This window comes from Gopherus flavomarginatus, chromosome 2 (genome assembly GCF_025201925.1).
Source record: "Gopherus flavomarginatus isolate rGopFla2 chromosome 2, rGopFla2.mat.asm, whole genome shotgun sequence".
In the NCBI taxonomy this organism is placed as follows: domain Eukaryota; kingdom Metazoa; phylum Chordata; order Testudines; family Testudinidae; genus Gopherus; species Gopherus flavomarginatus.
In genome coordinates, this window is record NC_066618.1 from 207255781 (window position 1) to 207282784 (window position 27004).

The following is a 27004-nucleotide window of genomic DNA, read 5'->3' on the forward strand; positions in this document are numbered from 1 at the left end:
TGTTGCGTTCCTGGCTGTTGGTGCCAATTATGCTCGTCTGGTCTCGCGATGTCCTTTCAGTAGCAGCAAACCCGTAACCCAGAATTGTGTGCACGGATCAGACAACTGCAGCAGCCCTAAAGTCTGTAGCACAGCTCCTAGACTAGCAGCAGCCAGGAGCAGAAACAGTGGCGCAAGGGGCATTGCAGAGAGGATCCGCCACCCCGTCTGTTGGGGGTACTGTTTTCTGCTATTGCTGGGGTCCTTTCAGTGGCAGTTCCACCTGACTTTTGGTTGTATTTTCCTGGATTATTGTTTGACTGAGGACTCGGCTCTTTCACCCGCCGCCCCCGTAGCTCTTTGCGTGCAGATGCATTATAGAAAGTTGTTTTGTAAAAAGTCTTTTAATGAAGAGAGAGGCTCCCGGAATGCCGTTGAATAATGGTTATGAAACTAGGTTTTATTTGCCTTTTTTTCTGTTAAGGATGGCGTGGATTTGTGAATGTGAAGGGTCTTGAAGTTTTTTGCCTTCCATCTTTTACGTGCATTGGTGCAACTCAGGTAACTTACTAACATTTTCTATTAAGTCATATAATACTTTGGCAGCCCTTTGATAGTTTGTGGTTCCCCCATAACAATCTGTACAGCAGGAAGTAAAGATGGAACCCTGGTATTAGAGAGAGGTACGATTTGCACGGTAAAGCTTTGTGTGGTATGTATCTGCCTAACAAACGTTTCTGTTTTACACTTGTCTTTTCAATATGGAACATACAAACAAGATCCTGTGGTTTTATAATGCTGACCTTGATTAAAATGCTAGGTAAGAATGATGTTGAAACAAAGGTAACCCAGCCTCATTTGTAGCTTCACAGCTCAGTGAGTTTGTAAAGTGGCCAATGGCTTTTTTTTTCTCTTGAAGCAGATTAGAGGTTTTTCTGGAATTGTAGTTTACTTTTCCAGTCATCTAAGTATACTTTATTGACTTCTTCACAGATCTTTAGTTTCAGTGGTTCTGACATGGCATGTCCTGAATAAGGCCAGCAATGATGCTCTCAGAACCTTTCAGGATGGGGTCCCCAGTGAGAAATGTAAGCAATGCGAAGAAAGACCTGACAGGCTGAAAGAATGACTTCCCCCCACCCCACTCTATTGGGGAGATTTTTTGTTCCTCCTTCTGAAATATCTGGTACTGGTCTCTGTCAGACACAGGGTACCAGATTAGACTGACCATTGATTTGCTTAATGTTGTAATTTCTGTGGTTCCTAAATTTAATATGGGTGTAGGATGTTGGATTGCTGTTACAGTTCTTGTATCATAACCAAATAATATAACTATGCATTTTCTTCATAATATGGCGGCTGTTCCACAGGACAACTTGCGAGAGGTAATGACCCTATTCATAGTGTGAAGAAAGAGAGAAAATCAAGTTTTACCAGAGGTGACAACAAAAAAGAACAAAGAGGCTATTTAGCATGTACTTGGGTATGCATGGAGCTGTCTCATATATGTGGAAGCTATTTTCTTGCTCATAATCTATCCGTATGTAGTTGAATGAACAGAAAATGTGCATTTGCAGATTACTTTATTGTGGCTGTTTGAGTGTTTTCTATTGTCTGATGAGTGAGCAGTTGCTGCATTTTGAGGTTTTTGCCTTTGCATTATTTCCTGCACTTCTCTAAAGCACATAGCAAAGATTGACCCATTACTGTTAACATATTATATGACATTGAAAAAGTGTAGTTCTTGTCCCAGACTGATGCCTGTTTGCTGTCTTGAAAAGATAATTTTTCTAAATATTGGTAACATTGACAAATCCATGTTTAAAAAGAGGTAACTTCGTGATCAGGTTTAGGCTTTCTTGAAAAAGTAAGATGCTTGTGGCATGTTGCCAGTGTTAATTTTCTTTAAGGCAGGGACTTATTGAGAGGCTGCCTGGCCCACTGGTTTTAGAGCATTTGTAGTAGGAAGAGCTGAATTCTGTCCTGATTCTGTCATTGACTTTCTACTGACTTTGGTCAAGTCACTGACCCTTTCAAAAAAATGGCTTACTTTTTAGTTGTCCAACGTATGGTCTGGTGTTCAGAAGTACTGATTACTCAGAATTCCAATAAAATCCTGCCAAAACATCTGAAAAATGGCTACAGGCATGTCAGACCGAGCCATGAAGGATTCCAAAATTAGTGTATACATTTGAAATGCCTTTGTTTCTGCATCTGGGTAATGGTGCTGACCTGCCTTTTTTCAAAATATTTAGATATCTATAGATAAAGTTTAATGTAAGTGCTAAGTATTACCATTATTTGTTGTCTCCTAATACTTCAGAGCATAGGAAAGCAAATAATGAATGTCCAGTTCTCATCTTTAAAAGAAAGTGTGCTTGATTTTTTTATAGCTTTCCCATTAATATTGATTCAAATTTCCATTAATAAGTATTTAGAGAAACACTGTCACTTGTGCTCCTGTCCCAGTTAATACAATCTAAGTGGCTGTCTCTTAAAAGCAGGTGCATCAGGCATGTTGTGCTGTCTCCTAAGTGAAATCCGGGGATAGGCTGCACCTGGAGGACTAGGCATTTTGCTCTAAGGTTAACCTAGCAGCCTTCCTCTCCCATGGGACTGCAGTCCCTTCTTTTTCTATTTCTTGCAGGCACTTGCCCCAGAAAGAGAGTATTTTTTTCTGCAAATGATTGTAGAGGAGGTGGTATTTTGAAAATACTGGCATTTCTTCTTCTAAACAGAAGGAGAGACTCCCTCCCAGATATCCAGGAAAAGGTCCACTCTCAGGCCTTTTTGGATTTTCCTTTACTGTTGTTAGTCTTGCATGCTGCCAGATCTCTCTGTCGGGATGGAGAATCCATTTGTTTTGGACTAGGGTTAAGACAGTTTGAAAAAGTAATTTCTAGAAGGAAAGACTTTTTGTGTCACCGAGACTTTGAAATCTCCTGAATTCCCCTTTAAAAACACTGTCGCCCCCAGAGATCTGTTCCTCCTTACTGCAAACCTCTAGTAGATTTCTTTGAGGGTGTGGTAAATTCATTTAATCTGTTAGGCTTTCACACAGTGAAATTAATTGAAGTCAGCAAATCATATTGAATTTAGAATCCTATTGAATTCTGGTGACTGTGCCAGAAAGCAGTGACGCTGGCCATAGTGTGTTCTGGGATTATTTGAATGTAAATATATTGGGCTGCTCTCCCTTCCCATCTCAGTGCCTCCTATACATCATTATTATTTTATTAGTAGTAATAGAATATGTTACGCTTCAGAGGTGAGCTGTACCTTTGACCCCCTCACTCAGTCTCTCCATAGACAATGCTTCCAAATGACAGGCCAAGGCCTATACTTCTGGAATCCCACAGTCCAGCCCACTGCTAGACAGGGTCCCCTGGTCACAGCATCCCAATTCACTAACCATGTGTCCTCAGCAGGGCCAGCTGGGTTTTGGCCCCTGCTGCAGACTTCCCTCTGGGAGCCTGTGGCCAGTATGAAAGTGAAGTGACAGAATAGCCTCTTCAAAACAAAGTACCCATTTGCATGATGAAATTCAAGGACACTCGCTGGACAAATTTCCTTTCCTTGTTTTTGGTTTTCAGGCCTATTCTAGCAAAGGTTAAATAAAATGAAATAACATTCTGCTCTTGCTTACAGGTATGCTAACTTGCTTCAGTCCACTGGGACCGTTCTCTTCTTCTAGCCCACAAACTAGTTTCAGCATTGAGTGGCTCAGAGCAATATAAGTGCTCTCTTTGGGCCCCTGTAACTGGAAGTGCACGGTTGTCTGACTCAGATAGTAGAGTATGTGTTCTAGGCCTTTCTTTGGTTTGCTGTGCCCATGTGGCAGCTTAGCTACAGAATGGTGTTAGGGAAAAATGTCATGATCTAGGCTGCAACCCAGTTCCACAATGTGATTTTATAACTCTGTTGTCCTATTCACACTGTAAATAATAAAACCATATTAGAAATATAACGTACAACTGTGGGCTGGCGCAGTTTGAGGTTTGTGTAGAAGAGCGCTATGCCAAACTCAGTACTGGAGAGTAGCAAGCAAATAACTGGTTCACTTTATTTTACTAATTTTGATTTCTATAGAATCTTTAAGATCTCAATAATTTTATGAGGAGTTTAGCTTTGGAGCAGCTCTGTGGGGAGAGAGGAAGTATGTTACTGAGGCAAAGAGACTTTAAGTGAAATTTTTCCTGAGGTCAGTTTTTCCTGTGGTAGAGCCAGAAACTGTGGCTCTCAGCCCTCTATAGTCTTAACCACACACCTGTTCTTCTTCAGAATCAATTTACAATTAGAAGATTAGGGGAAGGAGAGGCGTGGTTTGAGTAGCCTGAGCTTGTAATAAAGAAAATCTGAAAATCCATCCTGGTCTTTATCTGGGAAAACAACTTTGTCACTGTGATTCTTGTTTTTAGTTACAGGGCTCCAAGGCTTTCAAAATAATGGTAGTAATTTAATAGGAATTGGGATGTGACTTTTCATCTTGTAAATGAGCTGTACTTGATTATTAATGACTGGAACACTGGGCTTGTAAATATCTTTTTATTTTATATTGCATCTGCAGGGATTCTGTACCAATGTGGAGACCATATGAACCTCTGATTGGACCACACCATTTCCTGTTGTATGAAGGAGGGTGCTTTGCCCTTGGGGAACAACTTCTGTAGGCTGACATGTCAATGATGAGATCCGACTTGGGCACCATGAAGATCCTTCACTTGAAGAAGAGAGGCTGTTTTCTGCTGAAGCTTTTGTGTCTGGTTGTCTTGATGTTAATCTTTTGTGAATTCTTAGTTTATTATGTGGTGATATTTCAGTGTCATTGGCCAGAAGTTAAAATAGAAGCTCTCAGGAGTAGCAGACAGTCTTCAGCTTCTGTCTTGAAGGCCATGTTTTTATCTGATACCCACCTACTTGGTGAAATCAAAGGGCATTGGCTAGACAAATTAAGAAGGTGAGAACTGAATTTAGGGAACATGGTGTAACCAATTTTTTAAAGCTTTTCTTAGCATCCATGTATAAGGAGTAGTAAATGTAGTGGCATTTTGGGCAAGCAGCCACTCCAACTTCTGAGTTGCTTATCTGAAATTTGGGGGAAGAGAATAATGGAGGGTTAGGGAATTAGACTGTGCCTAATCAGTGCAGTGTCTGGCAGACTCTGGTAGCTAGTATTGCTGTTGTATTGTGCTGCCATAAACTTCTGAGTGCATTGTCTGGATCAGAGAATCCTTTTCAGTTTATAATAACTTATAAATTATACAGTGCTTTACAAAAATGGAGTAATTAATCTCCACAACAGCCCTGCTAGTCAGGAATAGTATCCCTGTCTGCAGAGTGGGGGAATTGATAGTAACTCGTCCAGTGTCACACTGAGGCCTGGTCTACAGTGGGGGGGAGGTGTCGATGTACGATATGCAACTTCAGCTACGGGAGTACCGTAGCTGAAGTCGAAGTATCCTATTCCGACTTACCTCCCGTCCTCACGGCGCAGGATCGATGTCCATGGCTCCCCCATCGACTACGCTACCGCCACTCGCTCCGGGTGGAGTTCCGGAGTCGATGGGGAGCGCGTTCGAGGATCAGTATATCGTGTCTAGATGAGACGCGATATATCGATCCCCGATAAATCGATCGCTACCCGCTGATACGGTGGGTAGTCTGGACGTACCCTGAGCCAGTGGCAGAGCCAGGACTACAATCAAGCTCTCCCAACCCCATGCCTAATCCACTAAACCACATTGCTTCCCTCTGGTGATCCATAGAGAAGCAGAACTTTGAAGAAAAGTATCCATTTTTCCATGGCAGGAGCTATGTAACTGAGTGGCATCAAACTCAATCTCTACTGAACACTCTTCTCTTTTAATAACCATAACTGTACTTAAAGGAAGAATTGGGGAGAGTGAGTTCAAGCCCTGATAATAGACTTGGGTGAATCAGATGGGAGTCCCCCTTGCTCCACCCTCCTGAGAGGGAGAAACAGTGAATGCTTTTAGATGTAGTGTCCCTTCTTATGTGAGCTTGCATTGTCCAATTGTCCATTGCAGAAACTATCAGAAGCCTGCATCCCAAGAAAGGGGAAAAAATTCATAGGCAGGAGTTGTAGACCAAGCTGGATGAGCACGCATCTTAGAGAGGTGATTTAAAAAAAAGAGAGCCTACAAAGAATGGAAGATGGGAGGGATCAGCAAGGAAAGTTATCTTATTGAGGTCAGAACATGTAGGGAAAAAGTGAGAGAGGCCAAAAGCCATGTAGAGTTGGACCGTGCAAAGGGAATTAAAACCAATAGTAAAAGGTTCTATAGCCATATAAATAAGAAGAAAACAAGGAAAGAAGAAGTGGGACTTAAAGCTAAACACTGAGGATGGAGTGGAGGTTAAGGATAATCTAGGTATGGCTAAACAAATACATTGACCCAGTCTTTAATGAGGCTAATGAGGTGCTTAGGGATAATGGTAGGATGACAAATAAGGAGGTAGATTTTCCCACATCTGAGGTGGAAGCCAAACTCAAACAGCTTAATGGGACTAAATCAGAGGGCTCAGATAATCTTCATCCAAGAATATTAAAGGAACTGGCACATGAAATTGCAAGCCCATTAGCAAGAATTTTTAATGAATTTGTAAACTCAGGTTATACTGTATGACTGGAGAATTGCTAACACAGTTCCTATTCTTAAGAAAGGAAAAAAAAGTGATCCAGGTAACTACAGGCCTGTTAGTTTGACATCTGTAGTATGCAAGGTCTTAGAAAATCTTTTGAAGGAGAAAGTAGTTAAGGACATTGAAGACAATGGTAATTGGGACAAAATACAACATGGTTTTACAAAAGGTAGCTCATGCCAAACCAACCTGATCGCCTTCTTTGAAGTCCGGTGTTAGTACTGTTATACAAGGCACTGGTGAGACCTCATTCTGGTCTCCCGTGTTTAAGAAGGATGAATTCAAACTGGAACAGGTACAGAGAAGGGCTACTAGGATGACCCGAGGAATGGAAAAAAGATGGTTACTCACCTTTGTAACTGTTGTTCTTCGAGATGTGTTGCTCATATCCATTCCAATTAGGTGTGCACGTGCCGCATGCACGTTCGTCGGAAGATTTTCTACCCTAGCAACACCTGGTGGGTCGGCTGGGCAGCCCCTGGCGTGGCGCCGTTATGGCACCGAATATATACCCCTGCCGACCCATCCGCTCCTCCGTTCCTTCTTGCCGGCTACTCCGACAGTGGGGAAGGAGGGAGGGTTTTGGAATGGATATGAGCAACACATCTCGAAGAACAACAGTTACAAAGGTGAGTAACTGTCTTTTCTTCTTCAAGTGCTTGCTCATATCCATTCCAATGAGGTGAATCCCAAGCTTTACCTAGACGGTGGGGTCGGAGTGAGAAACTGCAGAATGCAAAACTGCTAAGCTGAAGGCTGCATCGTCTCTGGATTGTTGCACCAGGGCATAATGGGAAGTAAAGGTGTGTACTGAAGACCACCTAGCTGCTTGACATATCTCCTGAATAGGTACTCGAGCTAAGAAGGCGGCCGACGAGGCCTGGGCCCTGGTAGAATGTGCGGTAATGTGACCCGGAGAGGTATGAGCTAGTTCGTAGCAAGTGCGGATGCACAGAGTTACCCAGGACGAAATCCTCTGAGAAGAGACGGGCTGACCTTTCATCCGGTCTGCCACTGCAACAAAGAGTTGGGGCGTTTTGCGGAAGGGCCTCGTACAGTCAATATAGAAGGCGAGCGCCCTACGGACGTCGAGCGAATATAACTGCTGCTCCCTACGAGATGTATGAGGTTTGGGAAAGAAGACCGGTAGGAATATGTCCTGGTTGAGATGAAAGGCCGAGACTACTTTAGGAAGGAACGCCAAATGTGGGCATAGCTGCACCTTGTCCTTGTGGAACACCGTTTATGGTGGGTCCACCATCAGAGCCCGAAGCTCAGAGACTCTCCTAGCCAATGTAATAGCTACAAGGAAGGCTGTTTTCCATGATAAATATAGGAGTGAGCAGGTTGCCAGTGGCTCGAACGGGGGGGATGTTAGTCTCGTCAGAACTAAATTGAGGTCCCAGGAAGGGGCAGGGCGTCATACTAGGGGGTATAGACGCTCCAGGCCTTTGAGGAACCTCGAGACCATAGGGTGGGAGAAGACAGAGTAAGTACCTTCTCCGGGGTGGAAAGTAGAAATAGCCGCCAAGTGCACTCGCAGAGATGAGATAGTGAGGCCTTGTTGTTTTAGGTACCAGAGGTAGTCCAAAATAGCAGGGATAGGAACTTCCGCAGGTGCAACATTCTGCATGTGACACCAGCAAGAAAACCATTTCCACTTGGCTAAGTAAGTAGATGGCGTAGAAGGTTTCCTGCTACCCAGGAGTATCTCTTGCACTGGGGCAGAGCAGCATAATTCCGATTGGGTTAACCATGCAGGAGCCACGCTGTTAGATGAAGGGATTGCAGGTCTGGGTGGAGAAGCCTGCCGTGGTCCTGCGTTATCAGATCCTGATGAAGAGGTAGGGGGATTGGGTTGGCTATCGAGTGGTTCAGAAACGTGTTGTATCAGTGTTGTCAGGGCCACGCAGGGGCGATCAGGATCAGTCGAGCCCTGTCCCTGCGAAGCTTTACGAGAACCCTGTGCACCATCGGGAAAGATGGAAAGGCGTAAAGCAGGTGGTTCGCCCAAGAGATTAGGAAGGCATCCGATATTGAGCCTGGGGCGAGACCCTGGAAGGAGCAAAACCTCTGACACTTCCTGTTGCGGGAAGCGAATAGGTCTATGTGGGGAAAGCCCCACTTCTGGAAGATGGAATGTACAATATCCAGGCGGAGTGACCACTAGTGGGAGAGAGAGGTGACCACTAGTGGGAGAGAGAGGATCTGCTGAGATGGTCTGCCAGTGTTCTGGACCCCTGGGAGGAAGGTCGCTACAAGGTCTATAGAGTGGGCTATACAAAATTCCCACAGTTGGATCGCCTCCTGACAAAGAGGGGAGGATTGAGTCCCTCCTTGTTTGTTTATGTAGTGCATTACTGTTGTGTTGTCCGTGAGTACTAGAACACAATGACCCTGCAGATGATGTTGGAACGTCTGGCATGCGGGGCGAACAGCTCTCAGCTCCCGGACGTTTATGTGCAATGCTAGCTCTTGAGATGACCAGAGGCCTTGCGTGCGACGATGGCCTAGGTGTGCCCCCCAGCCGAGAGACGATGCGTCCATCTTTAGGGATACTGAGGGCTGTCTTGGTTGGAACGGCATCCCTGCATACACCAGGGAAGGTGTTAGCCACCAGCTGAGGGAGCCTAAGACGCTCTGAGGAACGGTGACGATCATGTCTATGGCGTCCCTGCCCGGGCGGTAAACTGAGGCGAGCCAGGTTTGAAGGGGACGCAGGCGTAGTTTGGCATGCTTGGTTACGAAAGTGCACGCGGCCATGTGACCGAGAAGGCTGAGGCAGGTGCGGGCCGAGGTCGTCGGAAAAGTTTGGAGGCTTTCTATGACCGAAACTAGTGCCCGAAACCGGGGTAGTGGAAGGCAGGCTGTTGCGAGTGTGGAGTCTAGAATGGCCCCGATGAATTCTATTCTTTGAGTGGGCACTAGAGTAGACTTGTCTAGATTGATCATCAGGCCCAACTGCTCGAATAGGTCTGTGATGATAGCAACATGCCTGGTGACTTGAACCTCGGAGGTCCCGCAAGTAAGCCAGTCGTCTAGGTAAGGAAAGACGTGTATACGCCGATGACTGAGGAAGGCGGCCACTACAGCCATGCACTTTGTAAACGTGCGGGGCGGTAGAGAGGCCAAACGGGAGGACCGCAAATTGAAAATGTTGGTTGCGCACCATAAACCGTAGGTACCGTCTGTGCGGAGAGTAAATGGCGATGTGAAAGTATGCGTCCTTCATGTCGAGAGCAGCGTACCAGTCTCCGGGATCCAAGGATGGGATGATGGTCCCTAGGGACACCATGCGGAACTTCAGCTTCTTCAGAAAGACGTTGAGACCGCGTAGGTCCAGGATGGGTCGGAGACCCCCTTTCACCTTGGGGATTAGGAAATATCGGGAGTAAAATCCCTTGCCCCTGAACTCCTCCGGCACCTCCTCTATAGCTTCGATGGAGAGGAGCATACGAACCTCTTGCCAGAGGAATTGCTCGTGAGAGGGGTCCCTGAAGAGGGACGGGGTGGGGGGTGGGGGGCGAAATAAATTGGAGGTGATGTCCAAATTCCACCGTGCGTAGGACCCAACGATCTGAGGTTGATTGGGCCCACGCAGGGAGGAAGGAGGAAAGGCGGTTGGAAAACTGAAGAGGATCCTGGGGAAGGACTGGTGCTCTGCTCTCAGGCGCACCTTCAAAAGTTCGGTTTTGGTCCCTCAGATGGTTTGGCGGGACTGTTATTCTGGCCCTTTTGGGAACCCGATTGCCGTCTGCGGTTCCCGCAACCACGCCTCCTGCTAAAGTCTTGTCGTGGCCTGGGCTGGGGGTAAGGGCATTGAGGCTGGGTACGGAAGGACCTCCGCTGGGTTTGCGGAGTATGCATCCCAAGGGAACGCATGATGACGCGATTGTCTTTGAGACTCTGGAGTCTAGAGTCTGTTTTCTGAGAGAAAAGGCCCTGTCCATCAAATAGAAAGTCCTGAATAGTGTGTTGCAGTTCAGGAGGTAGGCCTGATACCTGCAAACACAATATTCTCCGCATTGTAATCCCTCAGGCCATGGTTCTGGCCGCCGAATCAGCAGCGTCGAGTGAGGCCTGCAGAGAAGTCCGTGCCACTTTCTTCCCTTCCTCCAGAAGGGCTTGGAATTCCGGGCAGGAGTCCTGTGGGACCAGTTCAGCGAACTTACCCACCGATTGCCAGGTATTATAATTATACCTGCTGAGTAGGGCCTGTTGGTTAGCCACCCCGCAGTTGGAGGCCTCCGGCGGAGTAAACTTTACGCCCCAGTAGATCCATCCTTCTAGCCTCCCGCGATTTTGGGGCAGGGGCTTGCTGGCCATGGCGCGCGCGCTCATTCACAGATTGAACGACCAGAGAGCATGGAGGAGGATGGGTATATAAGTATTCATACCCTTTAGAGGGTACCATGTATTTCCTTTCCATGCCTCTGGCTGTGGGAGGGATAGACGCCGGGGATTGCCAAATGGTATCTGCTTTGGCCTGGATGGAATGGATGAATGGCAGAGCCACGCGAGTTGGGGCATCCACCGACAGTATGTCTATGACAGAGTCTTCCACTTCCGGGACTTCCTCCACCTGAAGGTTGATATTTAAGGCGACTCGCCGGAGAAGGTCCTGGTGGGCTCGGAGGTCGATCAGGGGTGGGCCCAATGTAGAAGTACCGGCTACTGCCTCGTCTGGCGAAGAGGAGGATGACAGACCCGGCACGGTTGGCTCATTTAGTGACTTCTGTTTGGAGGAACATCAGGGTCCGGGAACACCTGAGGATCCGGCGCAAGAGCCGAGTCGTCTGTACCCGCTGGAGGAGGGCAGCTAACAGTGGCCTCTGGTGCCCGATGTTCCGACGGGGTGGAATGAGATGGAACTGTGGGTTCGCCTTGGGCCTGGTGATAAGCCCAAGGCGTCCAGAAGGACCACTGAGACGCTTGTTCCGTGCCCTGAGGCTTCTGGAGGACCCGGCTCTGCGTTTCTGAATCTCCATATGTGGCGCTATCAGCGTGCGAAGACTCAGATGGGTGCCGTGATGGCCATGGCGGAGCAGAGTGCACGTGAGGAGGAGCCCTGTGCATGGGGTACTGTACGTCATGCCTCACAGGAGAGTGGTACCGGGAGTCGTACCGGTGCTGAGAGATTGACCGGGACCTGCGACTGTCGCTGTGCCAGGAGGTCGACCGGGATCATGAAGCTCTACGGTGGGAGTGACTGCGGCGTGAACGGTGCCGGGAGCTGGACCACCGTCTGGAGTATCGGTCCGGAGAGCAGGATCTTGTACGGTACTGCGAGTACGACTGGTGCAGAGAAGGAGATCGGTACTGGGACTATGAGCGGCGTCGAGATCGGGACCGGTGGCAAGATCGGGAGCGCTGGCGAGACCTCGATCTCGAGTGGTGCCTGCTTGCGGCGTCGATGGAAGGTGGCCTGACTAGGGCAGGCTTCCCTGCTGATGCAATAACCCGCACCGGTGGTGCTGGGGATTGGGGCAGGGTGGGCTCCGTTAGGGCAATGAGTTCCCTTGCCGTCGAAAAGGTCTCTGGTGTGGTGGGAACAATAAGCTCGACCTCGGCATGTGCCGGGGAGCTGTCATGTACCGAACTCGACAGCTCTTGCCTGGCCAGAATCAACGGTGCCGAGATTGCCGGTGCCATGGCAGTTGTTGGTGCCGGGCGACTCGGTTTTGGCTGCTGCTCAGACTGCGGTGTAGATATTGGAGCCGCAGGAGCTTTCACCTTTTTGGCGCGTGGGGAGAGGGAGCAGTGCTGGCCTGGTGCCGGGGCATCTTGGTGGTGCAGGCGCTCTCCGGTGCCGGCGAGGCACTTCTCTCCGGCGCAGACTGTGCGGCACTCGGTGCCGAAGACGGAGGAGTGAGGGCCACCTCCATTAGGAGCTGCTTAAGACAAAAGTCCCGCTCCTTTTTTGTCTGTGGCTTGAAGGACTTGCAAATCCGGCACTTATCTGTAAGATGGGATTCCCCCACGCACTTTAGGCAGGAGTCGTGGGGGTCTCCCATTGGCATCGGCCGCCGGCAGGCCGAGCATGGTTTGAAGCCCGGTAAACCAGGCATGGGCCTGGGCACTGGGAGAGGGGAAAGGGCTAATCCCCAACCCTTTGAACTATATACACTAACTAGGTTTACAAAAGGTTATTAAAAGTGTTAACTACAACTATAAAACTATATACACAATAGTACTAGAACGAGTGAATAGCTAGGGAAGTGGAGATCAGCTAAGCCGCGCTCCACTGTTCCAACGACCGATACGGGCGGTAAGAAGGAACTGAGGAGCGGACGGGTCGGCAGGGGTATATATTCGGTGCCATAGCGGCACCATGCCAGGGGGCGCCCAGCCGACCCACCAGGTATTGCTAGGGTAGAAAATCTTCTGACGAACGTGCACGCGGCGCGCGCATACCTAATTGGAATGGATATGAGCAAGCACTTGAAGAACCTGTCTTATGAAAGGAGATTCAAAGAGCTCGGCTTGTTTAGTCTAAACAAAAGAAGGCTGAGGGGAGATATGATTGCTCTCTATAAATATATCAGAGGGATAAATACCAGGGTGGGAGAGGAATTATTTAAGCTCAGTATCAATGTGGATACAAGAACAAATGGATATAAACTGGCTATCAGGAAGTTTAGACTTGAAATTAGATGAAGGTTTCAAGTGAAGTTCTGGAACAGCCTTCCAAGGGGAACAGTGGGGGCAAAAGACATCTGGCTTCAAGACTAAGTTTGATAAGTTTATGGAGGGGATGGTATGATGGGATAGCCTAATTTTGGCAATTAATTGATCTTTGACTATTAGCGGTAGATATGCCCAATGGCCTGTGATGGGATGGGATCTGAGTTACTACAGAGAATTCTTTCTTGGTGTCTGACTGGTGACTCTTGCCCACATGCTCAGGGTTTAGCTGATCACAATATTTGGGGTAGGGAAGGAATTTTCCTTCAGGGCAGATTGGCAGAGGCCCTAGGGGTTTTTCGCTTTCCTCTGCAGCGTGGGGCACGTGTCACTCGCTGGAGGATTCTCTGCACCTTGAAGTCTTTAAACCATGATTTGATGACTTCAGTGGCTCAGACATAGGTTAGGGCAGTGGTCCCCAACGTGGTGCCCGCGGGCGCTGTGGTGCCCGCCGGGGCATTTGTGTGCCTGCCTCGTGCCCAGCAGGGGACCTGCCAGGGACAGAGAACTGAGGCTGCGGGCGCGGTGTTCTCTGTTCCCGGCAGGTGCGGGGCCTGCCTAGTGCCCAGCAGGGGAGACAAGCCGCAACCCTGCGCCTGCCAGGGACAGAGAACTCGGGCTGCAGATGCTGGTGTTCTTGGTCCCTGGCAAGTGTGGGGTGTCATGGTATAATTCCTCAATCTGAACCTTAGAGTCCAGCATGAATTCCTCTAAGCTTTATTACCAGCTTAGCTCTGATAAGCTGCCACCAACCAGGAATTCCAGTGCCTGGTACACTCTGGTCCCCCCAAAACCTTGCCCGGGGACCCCCAAGACCCAGACCCTCTGGATCTTAACACAAGGAAAGTAAACCCTTTCCCTCACCGTTGCCTCTCCCAGGCTTCCCCTCCCTGGGTTACCCTGGAAGATTATTGTGATTCAAACTCCTTGAATCACAACACAGAGAAATCAGGTTTGTTTCCCCCCCTTCTCTCCCCCTCCCAGGCATTCCCTCCCTGGGCTATCCTGGAGAGAGAGACAGATTCAAGCTCCGTGAATCTAAACAAAGGGATTCCCCCTTTCCCTCCTCCCTTCTTTCTCCCTGTCTTCCACCACTTTCCCGGTAATTACAGACTCAATTCCCTTGAGCCTCAACAAGGGGAAAAAATCAAACAGGTCTTAAAAAGCAAAACTTTTAATAGAAAGAAAAAAAGTAAAAGTTGTCTCTGTAATTTAGATGGTAAAAGTTACAGGGTCTTTCAGCTTATAGACACTAGAGAGAAGCCTCCACCCAGCAAAAATACAATTTAAAATGCCTCCAGCAAACTACACATTTGCAAATACAGAAAACAATTAAAAGACTATAACCGCCTTTCTACTTAATACTCACTATTCTGAATTTATAAGAGACTGTAGCAGGGAGATTGGCAAGAAACCTGGTTGCACGTCTAGTCCCTTTCAGGACCCAGAGAGAACAAACCAAAACCCAAAAAACACAAACAAAGGCTTCCCTCCACTGAGATTTGAAAGTATCTTGTTTCCTGATTGGTCCTCTGGTCAGGTGTTTTTGGTTCCATGTTTGTTAACCCTTTACAGGTAAAAGAGACATTAACCCTTAACTATCTGTTTATGACAGAGGCTGCAGCTTAAGCCGGAGAGAAACCGTGGCCCTGTGCCTGCCGGGGACAGAGAACCCTGGGAATGCAGGTGCTCGTGTTCTCGGTCCCCGGAAGGTGCGGGGCCCGCCTAGTGCCCAGCAGAGAAGAGAATCTGGGGCCCCGTGCCTGCTGGAGACAGAGTACTCCAGGGCTGTGAGCACCGGTGTTCTCTGTCCTCGCGGCTTTTCTCCAGCTTCTCTCTGGATTCATATATTATGTTATATTAAATATGTTTTTTTGTATTATTTAACGTACAAATACAAAATAAGGCTTGAAAAATTGTTGGCGCCCGCCACGCTCTTCTGAATGTGTCACAAAAAGATTGGGGACCACTGGGTTAGGGATTTGTTGCATGAGTGGGTGGGTGAGTGTAGATGTGCGGACTCACCCCTGCGGCACCTCCTGCTGGTCTCTCAGGGAATTAGTTCTTTTACCAGCCAGGAGTACCCTCTAAAGGCCGATGATCCACCTGTCCTCTGGCCCCCGTCTCCCTCCCTGGAGCCCGGTGCCCTTGTACCTGGGGTGTTGTCCCCTAGCAGTAACTCCTCAGTCTTAGGATCTCCCCTCCCTGGGGAACCCCCACCCACTATTCCCACCTCACCTTAGTATAAGGCTATTGCCAGTCATTATCTTGCCCCACACCCTGGGGCAGACTGCAGTATCAGCCTACTCATCACCGGCAAGGTTGGGTTTGGACCTGCTGCCTTGGCCTACCCCTGGGCTGCCCCCTGCAACTGCCAGTACCTGTTGGCCTTATGCTAGGCCGCAGCCTGGGGCTTTCCAGGCTGGAGCTCCCCAGCTCCTCAGCCTTTCCCCAGTCCTGCTTCACTCAGGTACCCTGTCTCTAGTTCCTTGTAGCCATTCCCTTCTCCCTCTACAGGCAGAGGGAGACTGTTGTCTAACTCGGCTTCTCTGCCTTTATAGGGCTAGCTGAGTCTGTTTGGGGTATGGCCTCATCTGCAGCCACTTCCCCCAATCAGCCCAGCCTTTTAGAGCTGCTTTCTCCAGCCACAGCCCCCTCCCAGGGCTGGTTTAAGCCCTTTAGGGCAGGAGCAGGGTTGTGCAGGAGATCAGACTAGATGATCATAATGGTTCCTTCTGATCTTAAAGCCTATGACTCTAATTAGATGAACTGATAGACTTCCTTATTTATTTTACTTCAGCACTGGAAATTTCATGTGATATTAAGACATCTTATAACACTTTCAGTTCTGCACTCAGCCTAGGGAAAAAGCTATTACTAATAGAACTATTAAATACAGGTAGTTATTACATATCAGTATAGGACAGGGATCACATGATATAGTAGTGTAAGTCTAGAATATTTCTGCCAAATTCACTGGTATTAACGTTTATAATCCAGAGCAGAATCTGGCTTATTCTGTGTCCCAGCAGAACCTTGCTCAGATCACTGCTGGATGAAATGTACTAAAGGAAGGCTCATCCCTAGGGGACTCAAAACAGTGGCTTGATCTTGTATAGCAAAGTTGCTGGCTTACCTATGCACACTAGTGTCAGCTCTATCAACTACCATTTTGACACAATTCATTATAAAGTTTTAACGAAATGGAAATTTGTTACCTGTGTCTATCAAATAGCAGTATAGTAATTTACTCATTTTAAATTGGCTTATCTGGAGGTTTAATTTGTGTCACTGGTTAGATGATTTGTAATGATGTTTCAGTATCCAGCGTGGGGGTTTGTTCTGAGCAATCAAAACCTTTTGCTGCAGGAACAGATGCAGTCGGTCAAGTGTGTGTGTGATTAGTCAACTTACTTCCACTGAGCAGTTTTTACATACTTTGAAAATAATAACCCATTAACGTGATAAAAGGTTAGTATCAGCACTTCATGTCTGGTGTTCCCATGAGCTGGTGCTGATCATGGTTTCTGATGGTAAGGGGGAGCAGGGAGGTAGCCCAGGAGCTGGTGTTAAACCTGACGTTTAAAATCTAGCTGGGTTTCAGAGTAGCTCTTTCAGTCTTTGAGAGTCTGCTTCACTGTCCTGTCAGGCAAGACCTTGTTTAATCAGAGTAAAGGATCAGGCAGTTAAGAGAGTCTATTGATCTGATGCTTCGCTTTCTTAGGGAATGGCAAATGGAGAGAGCCTTCCAAACTGCCTTGTCGTTACTGGAGCCAGATATTGTTTTCATCCTAGGAGACGTCTTTGATGAAGGAAAGTGGAGCTCCTCCCAGGTAAAAGGTCCACATCTACTGGTTTTTAGTGTCAGAAAATGCTGAACTGCTTTAAAAGAAATGTGGTTTCCTGGAAATAAGTGGCATGCAGAGCAAGCCAGGCTTTTTTTGATTTTCCTCTTCCACAATTGATGTATTGCAGATTTGTAGGCCGTGACTATAATTTCTAGTGTAGTGTGACATAGTCACTGCAAGGCAGTTGCACTCCAGTGTGAGTGGAGGGTATGTGTGGGCACAAATAAGATCAGGCAGTAAGCATAGTCTTTTGCAATGAGTTGGTCTCCAGCACCCTACAGTGCAAGGTTAAGGTAGGAGGTGAATGTGCATGTCTGGGGAGATACGAGTTAAATGGGGTCCTCCTCATGCTTATGAAGTACTGAGGCTGTGAAAAGAGGTTAGGAGTGGTGCTTCCTAACGATAATCTGGGGAGTAGTATGGAAAAGGGATAACATTTATAAATGTTTGTGGCCACCACTATGATGCTAGGTGTAAACACTGACAGGCTATTAGCATGAGTGGCCAACAGTCCAAACTTTAGAATGACTAACCCAGCCTTTTACTTTAAAAGGCATTATTGGCCTTCTGAAACCCAAAGAAGTGCATTGCCTAGTGTATTAAAGCTGTTGGCAAATGAATTTTGCAAATATAAACAAGGGAATCAGTCAGGCCTGTGCATTACTGGGTATTAGTGTTTGGGGCTCTGACCTTCCTGATAGCTGGTCAGAAAGTTCTATTTGTGTCCTGAATTCTAAAGCCAGTTCATTGTTGTTGCAATATTAATGACACTAATAGCTGTTTTAATATTGTCCATATTCCAGTCTTAGAGGATATACAATGGATGCTGCTCTCGTCTTGGCAGTGGTGGTTTCCAGTGGGTTGACTACAAACTGAAATTTGGTGATTCTCTCAGGACTTGATTTTTCCAATAGCTTCTTTCTCCTCTCCCCAACCTAAACACACACAACATGAAAATGTCAAGGTAATAGCCTACTGCTAAATCCTTTCATAGTTGTCTTCAACATCATTAGTTTTTACAATTTTCCTGCAGGCCTGGGCAGATGATGTCAGGCGGTTTCAGAAAATGTTCCGACATCCAGTTCGCACTGAGCTAATGGTGGTTGTTGGCAACCATGACATTGGTTTTCACTATGAGTAAGTATTTCAGAAAAATTCAGTGCACTGTCAGGTATGAAATGTCAGGATGTAAACAGTAACTCAGTATTGCCAGCCTCAAGAGATCGAATAACATCAGATTGGCCCCAAAGTCAAATGTTGGTTTTTAGTCTGACTTTTGACTTTAACGCCTCTCTATTCCTCTGCCAGTATGTGTGAGACGTTCAGGTTGAAGAGTCAACCTTTAATACACGCTTCTCTCTGGCTGCTCAGATGGAGCTCCCACTTCCTCTCCCTCAACCCCTAAGACAGGGCAACTGCCATCCATTTTCTATTACTGTCTTACTTTCTCTCCTGCTGGATGAGGGCTATACACTGGAACTGGAAAATGAACATCCAAGAACAACAAAATACTCTTCTTATGTATCAAGTCTTCCTATTAAGGATTTATGTGAGCTGAAAGATCTTTACATGTACTAATGTCTTTACAGCATCTCCCACCTAGCTAATTACTGCAAAACGGCATGCAGAGCTATCTGTATCTCAGTGCGGTAATGATAAAGACAGTCCTTATTTTTTTAAATAATTCACATTGAAAGCATTTCAAAAATAATTTTAAAATCAGACTTTGTTTGCATAACTTTGATCAGCTACATTAATAGATCAATTATCCAATAATTTACAGTAAGTTCACCTTGGATTTGTCTGCCCTGGACCTGGCAGCACCTGTTCTCTGACCCCCCGGAGTGGCTGCTGTGTAGCTTTTTCCTGACTTCTTCCCTCCACCTACATCTCAAGCACTGACCTGGCAATGGGTTTGTGTGTAGTTGGAGAAAAGCTGCTGCTGGGTCCACAGCAGAGCAAGTACTGGGGTGGGGTTGGGTGTAATGCTGTTGGGCCCCAGACTCAACAGTAGCTTTTTCCTGACTCCTTCCCTCCACCTACATCTTTCTCTGTGTCCTGCTATCCCAGGACTCTCTCTTTGCTACCACTGAGATAGTGCCAATCCATACATGAAGGCAGGGCTCAATGGCAAGGGCAGATCTGTTTTTCTCAGTTCCAGAGGCTCTCACTTGAGCTCTGCCTGCGTGACCAGCCCTGAAAATTGTGTGAAAGGAGTGGCTGCTTGGGTCTTTGTGAGAGTACCTCCTACAGGTTCCAAAATCCCATGACTCACCATTAATTCACAGGATTTGGCAGTACTAACTGTTGGCTTCCATGTGAGTCAGGCTTTTTTTTATTATTTAGGCTTTTGTCTTCAAGCATCAGTTAAGATGGGCTGGGTTGCATTTTTAGAGCCAGACCTTGGGTGTAACTCATGTGCACAGAGTGAGAGTTAGGAGTGCCCTGTAAAGGTGGCTTCAAGGTCACATCATGGTCAGGCTGCTGCTATAACTCATGCTGTGCTGCAGTGACCCAAAAATGCAGCCAAGCTATTGTGGATATTCTGCCCCATTCCCTACTCTCAGCATCAGAGAGGGTAATTTTGCATCTGTTGTATTTCACATTGTGTTTGTATTGGGGGCAATACTCCCTGGCTTGGTTATGCTTGCTCTGGGGCCAGAATAGACTGAGAGAGGCTGTATCCATCCCATGGAGAATCTCAGTTTTAAGGTCTAATCTGGATCATGGAGCAGTACCTGTTAGGGAATTGACATTTAAATTCGTAACACAACTATATAAAATTACTTATAATGGCAAGTTTCTGAGCATCATACTGCTTTTGCCTTTTAAACACAGAATGACTACTTACAAGTTAAAACGGTTTGCAAAAGTTTTCAACTTCACCTCAGGAAAGCTAATAACCCGGAAGGGGGTAAAGTGAGTATAATTTTTGCCAACATTTTGAGCTTTTTCATTGTTTGTTTTTTTAAACTTTTATTTTCCTGAACCCATTGTAGTGTGTTCTCATGAATATTTGTTAAACATAAAACATTATTTACTCCCAAGAAACTTTTTTATAAATACTGTAAAGCTGTGGTCTCCAATCTTTTTATGCACAAGATCACTTTCTGAATTGAAGATGAACCCAGGATCTGCCCCGCCCCACTCACTCTATTTCCCCCTCCCTCCCTTGCTCTCTTTCCCCCACCTTCACTCACTTTCACTGGGCTGGGGCAGGAGGTTGGGATGCAGGAGGGCTTTGGAATGTGGGAGGGGGCTCCGGTCTGAAAGACATCAGAATTTTTTTTGTCAGATAAAGTGAAGGGAAATACATTGTACTCATCTACACTCTGACTTATATTCTGACCACGTATATTAATTCACAAGAATGTAGGAAATAAAGGCTACAAATGTATCACTTAATTTTTTAAACATTAAGCGAGTATTCTAATCAGGCTGGAAGTGCTATATCACCCATGAAAGAAAGTGTGCTTCATGCAAGTTTATGAGAAAATAGACCCCCAGCTTAACACAACCATGTATTACTCAAGTCTGTGACCCTAAACACATTTCAGCTAACATTCTTAAAATAGTCATTAAACAGGGACTAACATCCTCTCTTTACTCCAGACTCTGTGTATAGTACTCAGTTGACCATCTGCTCGTTGAAATGAGTTTGCCTTATTAATACTGCTTGTTGTACTAGTGTTCTAGAACACATTTACCAAGTAGCTATTTAGTGAAAAATGTTGGCAGCGATTTAAGATCTGCTTTTTGCCAGCAACCCTTCCGTGATGGAATCTAGCTCACTTTTGTATATAAGCACATGACTGTTCCCTCCTCCTGCATGCTGAGCTGTGAAATGTCCTTTCTCTGTGGGCTAGCAGGCTGGCCTAATATAAAAATAAGTGCCTATTTATACTTGTGACAGGTAAGAGCCTAGTAGCAAGAAAAATTAAGTTTATTTAAAAGCTACAACGAAGATAGAGTTAGGTAAGTACAGTGAAAGCTTCTCTACCCTGCTTTGCCAGAGACCCATGGTTAAGTGAGAGACGCTTCTCTTTAGGTGTGAATCAAACTAAGGGCTTGCCTGTGCAGTGCCAGAAGGCTGTGTGTTGTGCTGTAACTGCCCTGCATCTTGCACCCTCTACAGGGCATGTTAAGAGTGTTTTACAGATCACACCCCTCCGGTGCACTTTGCTGGTAACCTGTACACAAGGTCCAGGTTCATTTGTGGGGCCTTCCCTGGGCAGAGGCTGCCAAATGCAGTATAGCTTTGCTTTAACATTGCTCACAAGGTCTCTCTGGCTTCTGAGATACAAGTGCCAAAGCAACTTCTCACCTTCATATTTCAATGTTATGGATTATTGCACTGCTAGAGGATATAATTTTAAACAGTGCCTCACAAATTACGTGGATATCAGATTCATCACAGCATCTAAACTTTGCTATGCCACCTGACTGACTAGATTGGTGTCTAACAATGGGTGATCATGGAAAGCTGTGGTAGCATGCAGTATCAGTATTTGAGAGATACGGCTAGTGCAGCCATTCTCCAACTGTGGATTGGGACCCCAAAGTGACCAGGGTTGCCAGGGCTGGCTTAGACTTCCTGGGGTCCAGGGTGGAAGCCTGAGCCCCACCACCCACGGCCGAAGCCAAAGTCTGAGGGCTTCAGCCCTGCATGGTGAGGCTCAGGTTGCAGAACCTCTGCCTGAAGGGCTGAAGCCCTTGAGCTTCAGCTTTGGCCCCCCTGTCCAGAGCAGTGGGTCTTGGGCTTTGCCGGGGCAGTGGGTCTTGGGCAGGCTCAGGCTTCGGTCCCTTCTCCTGTGGCCGTGAAGTAATTTTTGTTGGCGGAAGGGGGTCGCGGTGCAATGAAGTTTGAGAACCCCTAGTGTCTAGTGTGTGGTCTGGGCACAGTCGTTATTGAATTTAGTTCATACACTGACTTTTTTCTGAATTACGAACTTGTTTGCTTTTTTTTTTTTTTTTTAAAGAAGGGCTTCATCTCTCACCACTAGTGCCTGGAGACCTAACAGTTGTCTTTTCCCCTATTCCCTCTCTGTTCTCCCCCAGCTTTGTCATGGTGAACAGTGTTGCCCTGGAAGGTGATGGGTGCACTATCTGCAGCAGGGCAGAGGCAAAGCTCATGAAGCTTTCTCATAAACTGAATTGCTCCCAACAGGTAAGAGTCCAATAGTCCATTCACTGTAACTGCAGAGTTGGAGTTGCAGTTATAGTCAGGCTGGAAGTCAGATTCTTCTCCTTCGAAAAAATCGATCTCTCTAGTTTGTGTTTTGTCCTTCCTCTCATAGTGCTCTGGCCTTGTCTCCTTGATCATTCTTACCTCCATATTCACAGTGGATTTCAGTGTGCATGTTGCTGACTCCCCCTGCCCCAGTCTTTCTGCTAACTTCAGAAAGACTGGGGCGCAGGTCTTCAATCTTGTTTGGTCTGTTATCTCTCCGTCAGCATGTAATATCATTTACGCTGGTCTCTGATCTTGTAAGGGAGCCTGCATAGTCTAATGGCTAGGAAGTCTGGAGACCTGGATTTTGTTCCTCACTTTGCCACTGACCTGCAAGTCACTTCATCTCAATTTCCCCATCTGTAAAATTGTTAATGGTTATTCTCCTTTGTAAAGCACTTTGCCATCTAAGTATTATTCTTACATGGACAGGGCCTTTTTCTATCTACCTTTTGCCTGTCATGTCTCCTCCTAACCTGAGCTCTCATGCGGCTTTTCAAATGTACTCTTTTTAAACACTCCTCCATCTTGACCAAATTAATTTGTGAATTTACCTTAATTTCCTTCCACTACATCAATACAATTTTTCTTAAGTAAAAAGCGTATCAAACTACCCCATTTTCTCTTTCCCTTCTTAATGGAAACCTTTGCATCCTTGATGGTGAATTTTACATTCATCCCATATCTCCTGGATCTGCAGACTTGCATGTTGCTATTATCCGTCCAACGCTGCCTCTGAATAGTACTAATTTGATTCCCACAACTGCTGAAATCTTCAAGCATGCTTTCATATCCTCTTGCCTTCAGTGTAGCTATTCCAGTTCTCTATGGTTCAGCATGTTCTGTAAAGTGTTGCTGCCATCTTCTGATATATATAGAGAGAGTGCAATTGCATCCATGGCCTCAAAAAATTTCACTAGCAACTTGTTCATTAAAGTCCAGTTCTAATTGGCAGTCTTGATTTTTAAAACACTTTTTGTGAACAGAAGCCTGAAGCGAGTTCACGTAGTTCCATCCTCTTCTCTATCCCTTCACAATCTGACCTCTGTGAGATGTGCTCTGAATCATCTGCCATTTGGAACAGACTTCCTACACAGCACCAGCTCTCTTCAAATCATCCCATCATACAGCTTTTCTCCCTTACCTATACCTCTTAATTTCTATCCTCTGATTTTACTCTGTAAGGTCTCATATGATTAGTTTCTCTGATCGACACTGTAAACAAGTACTTTGCAATAATCCTTATACAATACTAGTTGTTGTGTTGTGTTTTTTTTGAGGAAAATATCTTACATGGTCTTCAATTTTGCATTTCTGTCCTGGCCCTCCAAGCATGTAATAAATACAGAACTAGTGCTGCACAGACACAATTATGTTTGTCTGGCTTGATTTTATTAGCAGGAACAGAATCATTCCAACAAAAGATGCAGCGGTGTGGAACAGCTTCCAGCTTCAGAACCAATCCTTTTACAGGTGTGTTGGGGATTAGGTGGGCAGGATTTCACCATTTCAGCATATTTATCAACATTTTATAAAAGGCTGCATTAGCTAACAACTGGCACTTGCTTTGAATCCCTGTCAGCATTACCCTCTTTACAGAAAAAGTGACGCTGAATGTACCGGAGAAGATTCTGCTCTTCCAGAGGAAAAGAACACCCCATTTAAAGAAAAGTATGATGTCCTTTCTAGAGAGGCTTCACAAAAGGTTTGATAATTTAACAACTTTATTTAATATCACAGTAACTTTACAGCGCTTCCTGAAATCCTTAATTATGTATATAATATTGGAAAAAGCAAATGCTAGCTGAGATAAGCTGAACACACAGCTCCTCCTGGTTTAGTGAGGCCTGGGGGAGACTGCTCATAGACCTGCTGGGCTCTACATGATAAGTCCAGGGACACTCAGTCTGCTGCAGAGCATTTATGCTCAGTGTAGCATTTTGTACTATAGGGGTAACCCATTTTTAGTAGGACTAATAGAAAAAGTCACTGATCTTGTCCAGCACTCGAAAAAATTACTTTCACTGACTTACTGATGATAAACAGAACATTCCCAATAAATTAAATGGGCAACTGAGATTTTTCCTACAGCAGAAATGTATGTGCTCAAGTCTGAGGGCAGATCACCTCCAGATCAGTGCTACTCTTCATTTAAGACCCAGGTTTTCTATTTGTGGTGCTAAAGACTTGATACTAAGTGTTGTTCAAATTCATAAGGAATTTACCTACTATAGTAAAATGTTACAAACTACCACCCTGTTTTTGTGACAAAGGTCAGCTAGGGTGATTTACTATTAAAATATAAATGTTGTATTAGTGGAAGACATGAGGATTTCACAAAATACTCTGCAAAAATAGTAGCCCAAGTAGTAATATGGAAGGAGAGCCCGTTGGAAGCAAAACTAGATATTAAACTGTGTGATGACTTTAAACATAAATTCAAATTAACTTTTCATGTTTGTAATTTTGTACTGTTTCCACTATAGCTGTTATGGTGGTTTCATCCCCGTTTGATTCTGAGCGGCCATACCCACAGTGCATGTGAAGTGTTGCATAATGGGAAGATTCCAGAAATCAGTGTCCCATCATTTAGCTGGAGGAACAGAAACAACCCTAGTTTCATCATGGTAAATTTAAAGATTTTTATTTTTGTCAGGTAACTTTCATAAATATAAATCAACATGGCAATCAGCTATTTATTAAACTGCTGCTACCTGTTTGTTTTGTTTAAAAAGGCAGAACACCCACTCACTCTCCCTCAAAACCCAACATTTACTTAATACACTGCATCCACTTTATAAAGCACATGAGGAGAGCCACACAGGTTGTGTGGTACAAGGAAGTGCTATTAAAGGTGTAGTTTGTATATTTGTAAAAAGCATGTGTAACAGAGTTTCTTATAAAGAGGGTGCAGGGTAAACTATTGACTTGTTAAAAAAAAAAATCAGTACCATGCACTGAACAGTAGAAAGGCTAGTTTTGCTTGGCTGATTTATCTACTATGAAAATAAGACCATATCTATCTCAGATTTCTACATGGCTTTCTTGCCTGTCAGACTCACCCACTAACCACTTCAGAGAGGGCAAGTTTTCATTTGTCTTCTCATAATCTGCCTCATTAGTTTCAATTCACACGTTTTCTAATTTCACTTAGAATGTTGGTTAAGCTCCATCAGATAGTTCCAATGTACAGTATCTTGTTTAATATGTACCACATAGAGATGGAGAAAACAATCAGTTCTACAATAATTCAAGTTTTTGAAAAGTTCTGTTTTAAATAGCAAAACCTACAATCACTTTGTTTACTTTTCCCCATGCCACAAGATGCTGAAAAGAAACTCAAATCTCATTACTCTTTGGTTTACACTCTTTAGTCCATAGACAACAACATAAGTCCCTTCTCAATCCATGTATTTTATTTAACAGTTGGCATGTTTCTTTTGCTAAGTAGTCCTGCTTTTACCAGCTGCTACCTATCCAATCAAGTGCTTGTGCCTATTCTATTTTCCTTAAAAGTGGTTGCTCTCAAACCATGCACATTACCTCTGCAGCATGTCTAGTCTCCAGTGCTATAGGGTGTGGACTGACTGCATGGCATTGGTACTATATTAGTCCAGGTTCTGCAACCTAATGTAGAACTTAAACATCACAGCTGTTTTTGATGTAGAGTATACCTAACCTCTTAGCAACAGCATGATGGTCTATCTATCTTTTCTTTTTCAGGGCAGCATAACACCAACCGACTTCTCCCTCTACAAGTGTTTCCTTCCACTTGAGAGCAGAGTTACTACTATATACTGTATAGCAGGGGCTCTACTTGGGGTACTGATACTAGCTCATCTTCAACTTTTCAATCCACCTTTTTATTTTGCTCAGCACTTAATCAGGAAGCATAAAGCAGTATGAAGAGCCAGACATCTGCATTCAGTTACTGAAATACCAAAGCTGAGAACAGTCAAACATCAGACTATATTCATGCCAGCAAATGACCTAATTGGATTGTTAATCCGAAGGCAGGTCGCATTTACACATACCATAGAAATCCTACACAGTTGATATGACTACTACAGGATAAATAATTAACTGAAATGAACTGTTTTCATGCTGTACAAAAATACAGTATTCTACAATCAAATGAGTCCATTTCCTTGCTATAATTTTTTGTATCAAATATGTATACTAAAAGTTTGTAACTGTACATTATGTAAATCCTACAGCCTCTGCACTAGTATTTCCTACCCGGGAGGAGGCATAGTCTTTCAAGCTGGAACCATCACTGTATGTTTTATTGCTACGTGCCCTTCTAATGTGATACTTCTGTTTTTTAATGTCAGCAGGAGATAGATACATCAGTGGATTTCCTTAGCATTCCTAAGCTGTCACACACAGGGAGAAAATCAGGAGAAATCCCTGCTGTGTTAATAGTTTTGGACTGTAATCCCCCGTCTTTCCACCCCTCCAGGGTCTACTTCAGCCCTTCCAAAAATTTGGGGTGGAATCTCTCAAGCTGCTCTTTTTTAATAAAATGTGCTATGATAATCTTAAACTACAGGGCCCTATTGCACCCTATAGGTCAATGTGGAGAGGTTTTCCTCAACAA

At 45.3% G+C, this 27004-nt stretch overlaps 1 protein-coding gene across 8 annotated transcripts; it reads left to right on the forward strand.

The window, feature by feature from the left end:
* Nucleotides 1-26922, forward strand: MPPE1 (metallophosphoesterase 1). Of its 8 annotated transcripts, XM_050942172.1 has the most exons (12): nt 1-216; nt 464-540; nt 1350-1418; nt 4547-4936; nt 17051-17159; nt 18208-18311; nt 20013-20093; nt 22233-22341; nt 23803-23877; nt 23987-24109; nt 24891-25031; nt 26128-26922. In XM_050942172.1, exons 4-12 carry the CDS (start codon nt 4656-4658, stop codon nt 26308-26310), a joined length of 1206 nt encoding a protein of 401 aa, XP_050798129.1. In that variant the 5' UTR covers nt 1-216; nt 464-540; nt 1350-1418; nt 4547-4655; the 3' UTR covers nt 26311-26922. The 8 variants fall into 8 exon arrangements, with proteins under 8 accessions (XP_050798129.1, XP_050798128.1, XP_050798127.1 ...); XM_050942171.1 differs by having other exon boundaries at nt 1-540; XM_050942170.1 differs by lacking the exon at nt 1350-1418.
* Nucleotides 26923-27004: the final 82 nt, after the last annotated feature.

What these genes read in the sequence shown, in the direction of transcription:
- MPPE1 (XM_050942171.1), top strand. Translation starts at nt 4,656, where the DNA reads ATGTCAATGATGAGATCCGACTTGGGCACCATGAAGATCCTTCACTTG. An exon ending in GAAAGTGGAGCTCCTCCCAG is followed by an intron (nt 17,160 to 18,207) that starts GTAAAAGGTCCA and finishes ATTTTCCTGCAG; the next exon opens with GCCTGGGCAGATGATGTCAG. An exon ending in GACATTGGTTTTCACTATGA is followed by an intron (nt 18,312 to 20,012) that starts GTAAGTATTTCA and finishes TTTTAAACACAG; the next exon opens with AATGACTACTTACAAGTTAA.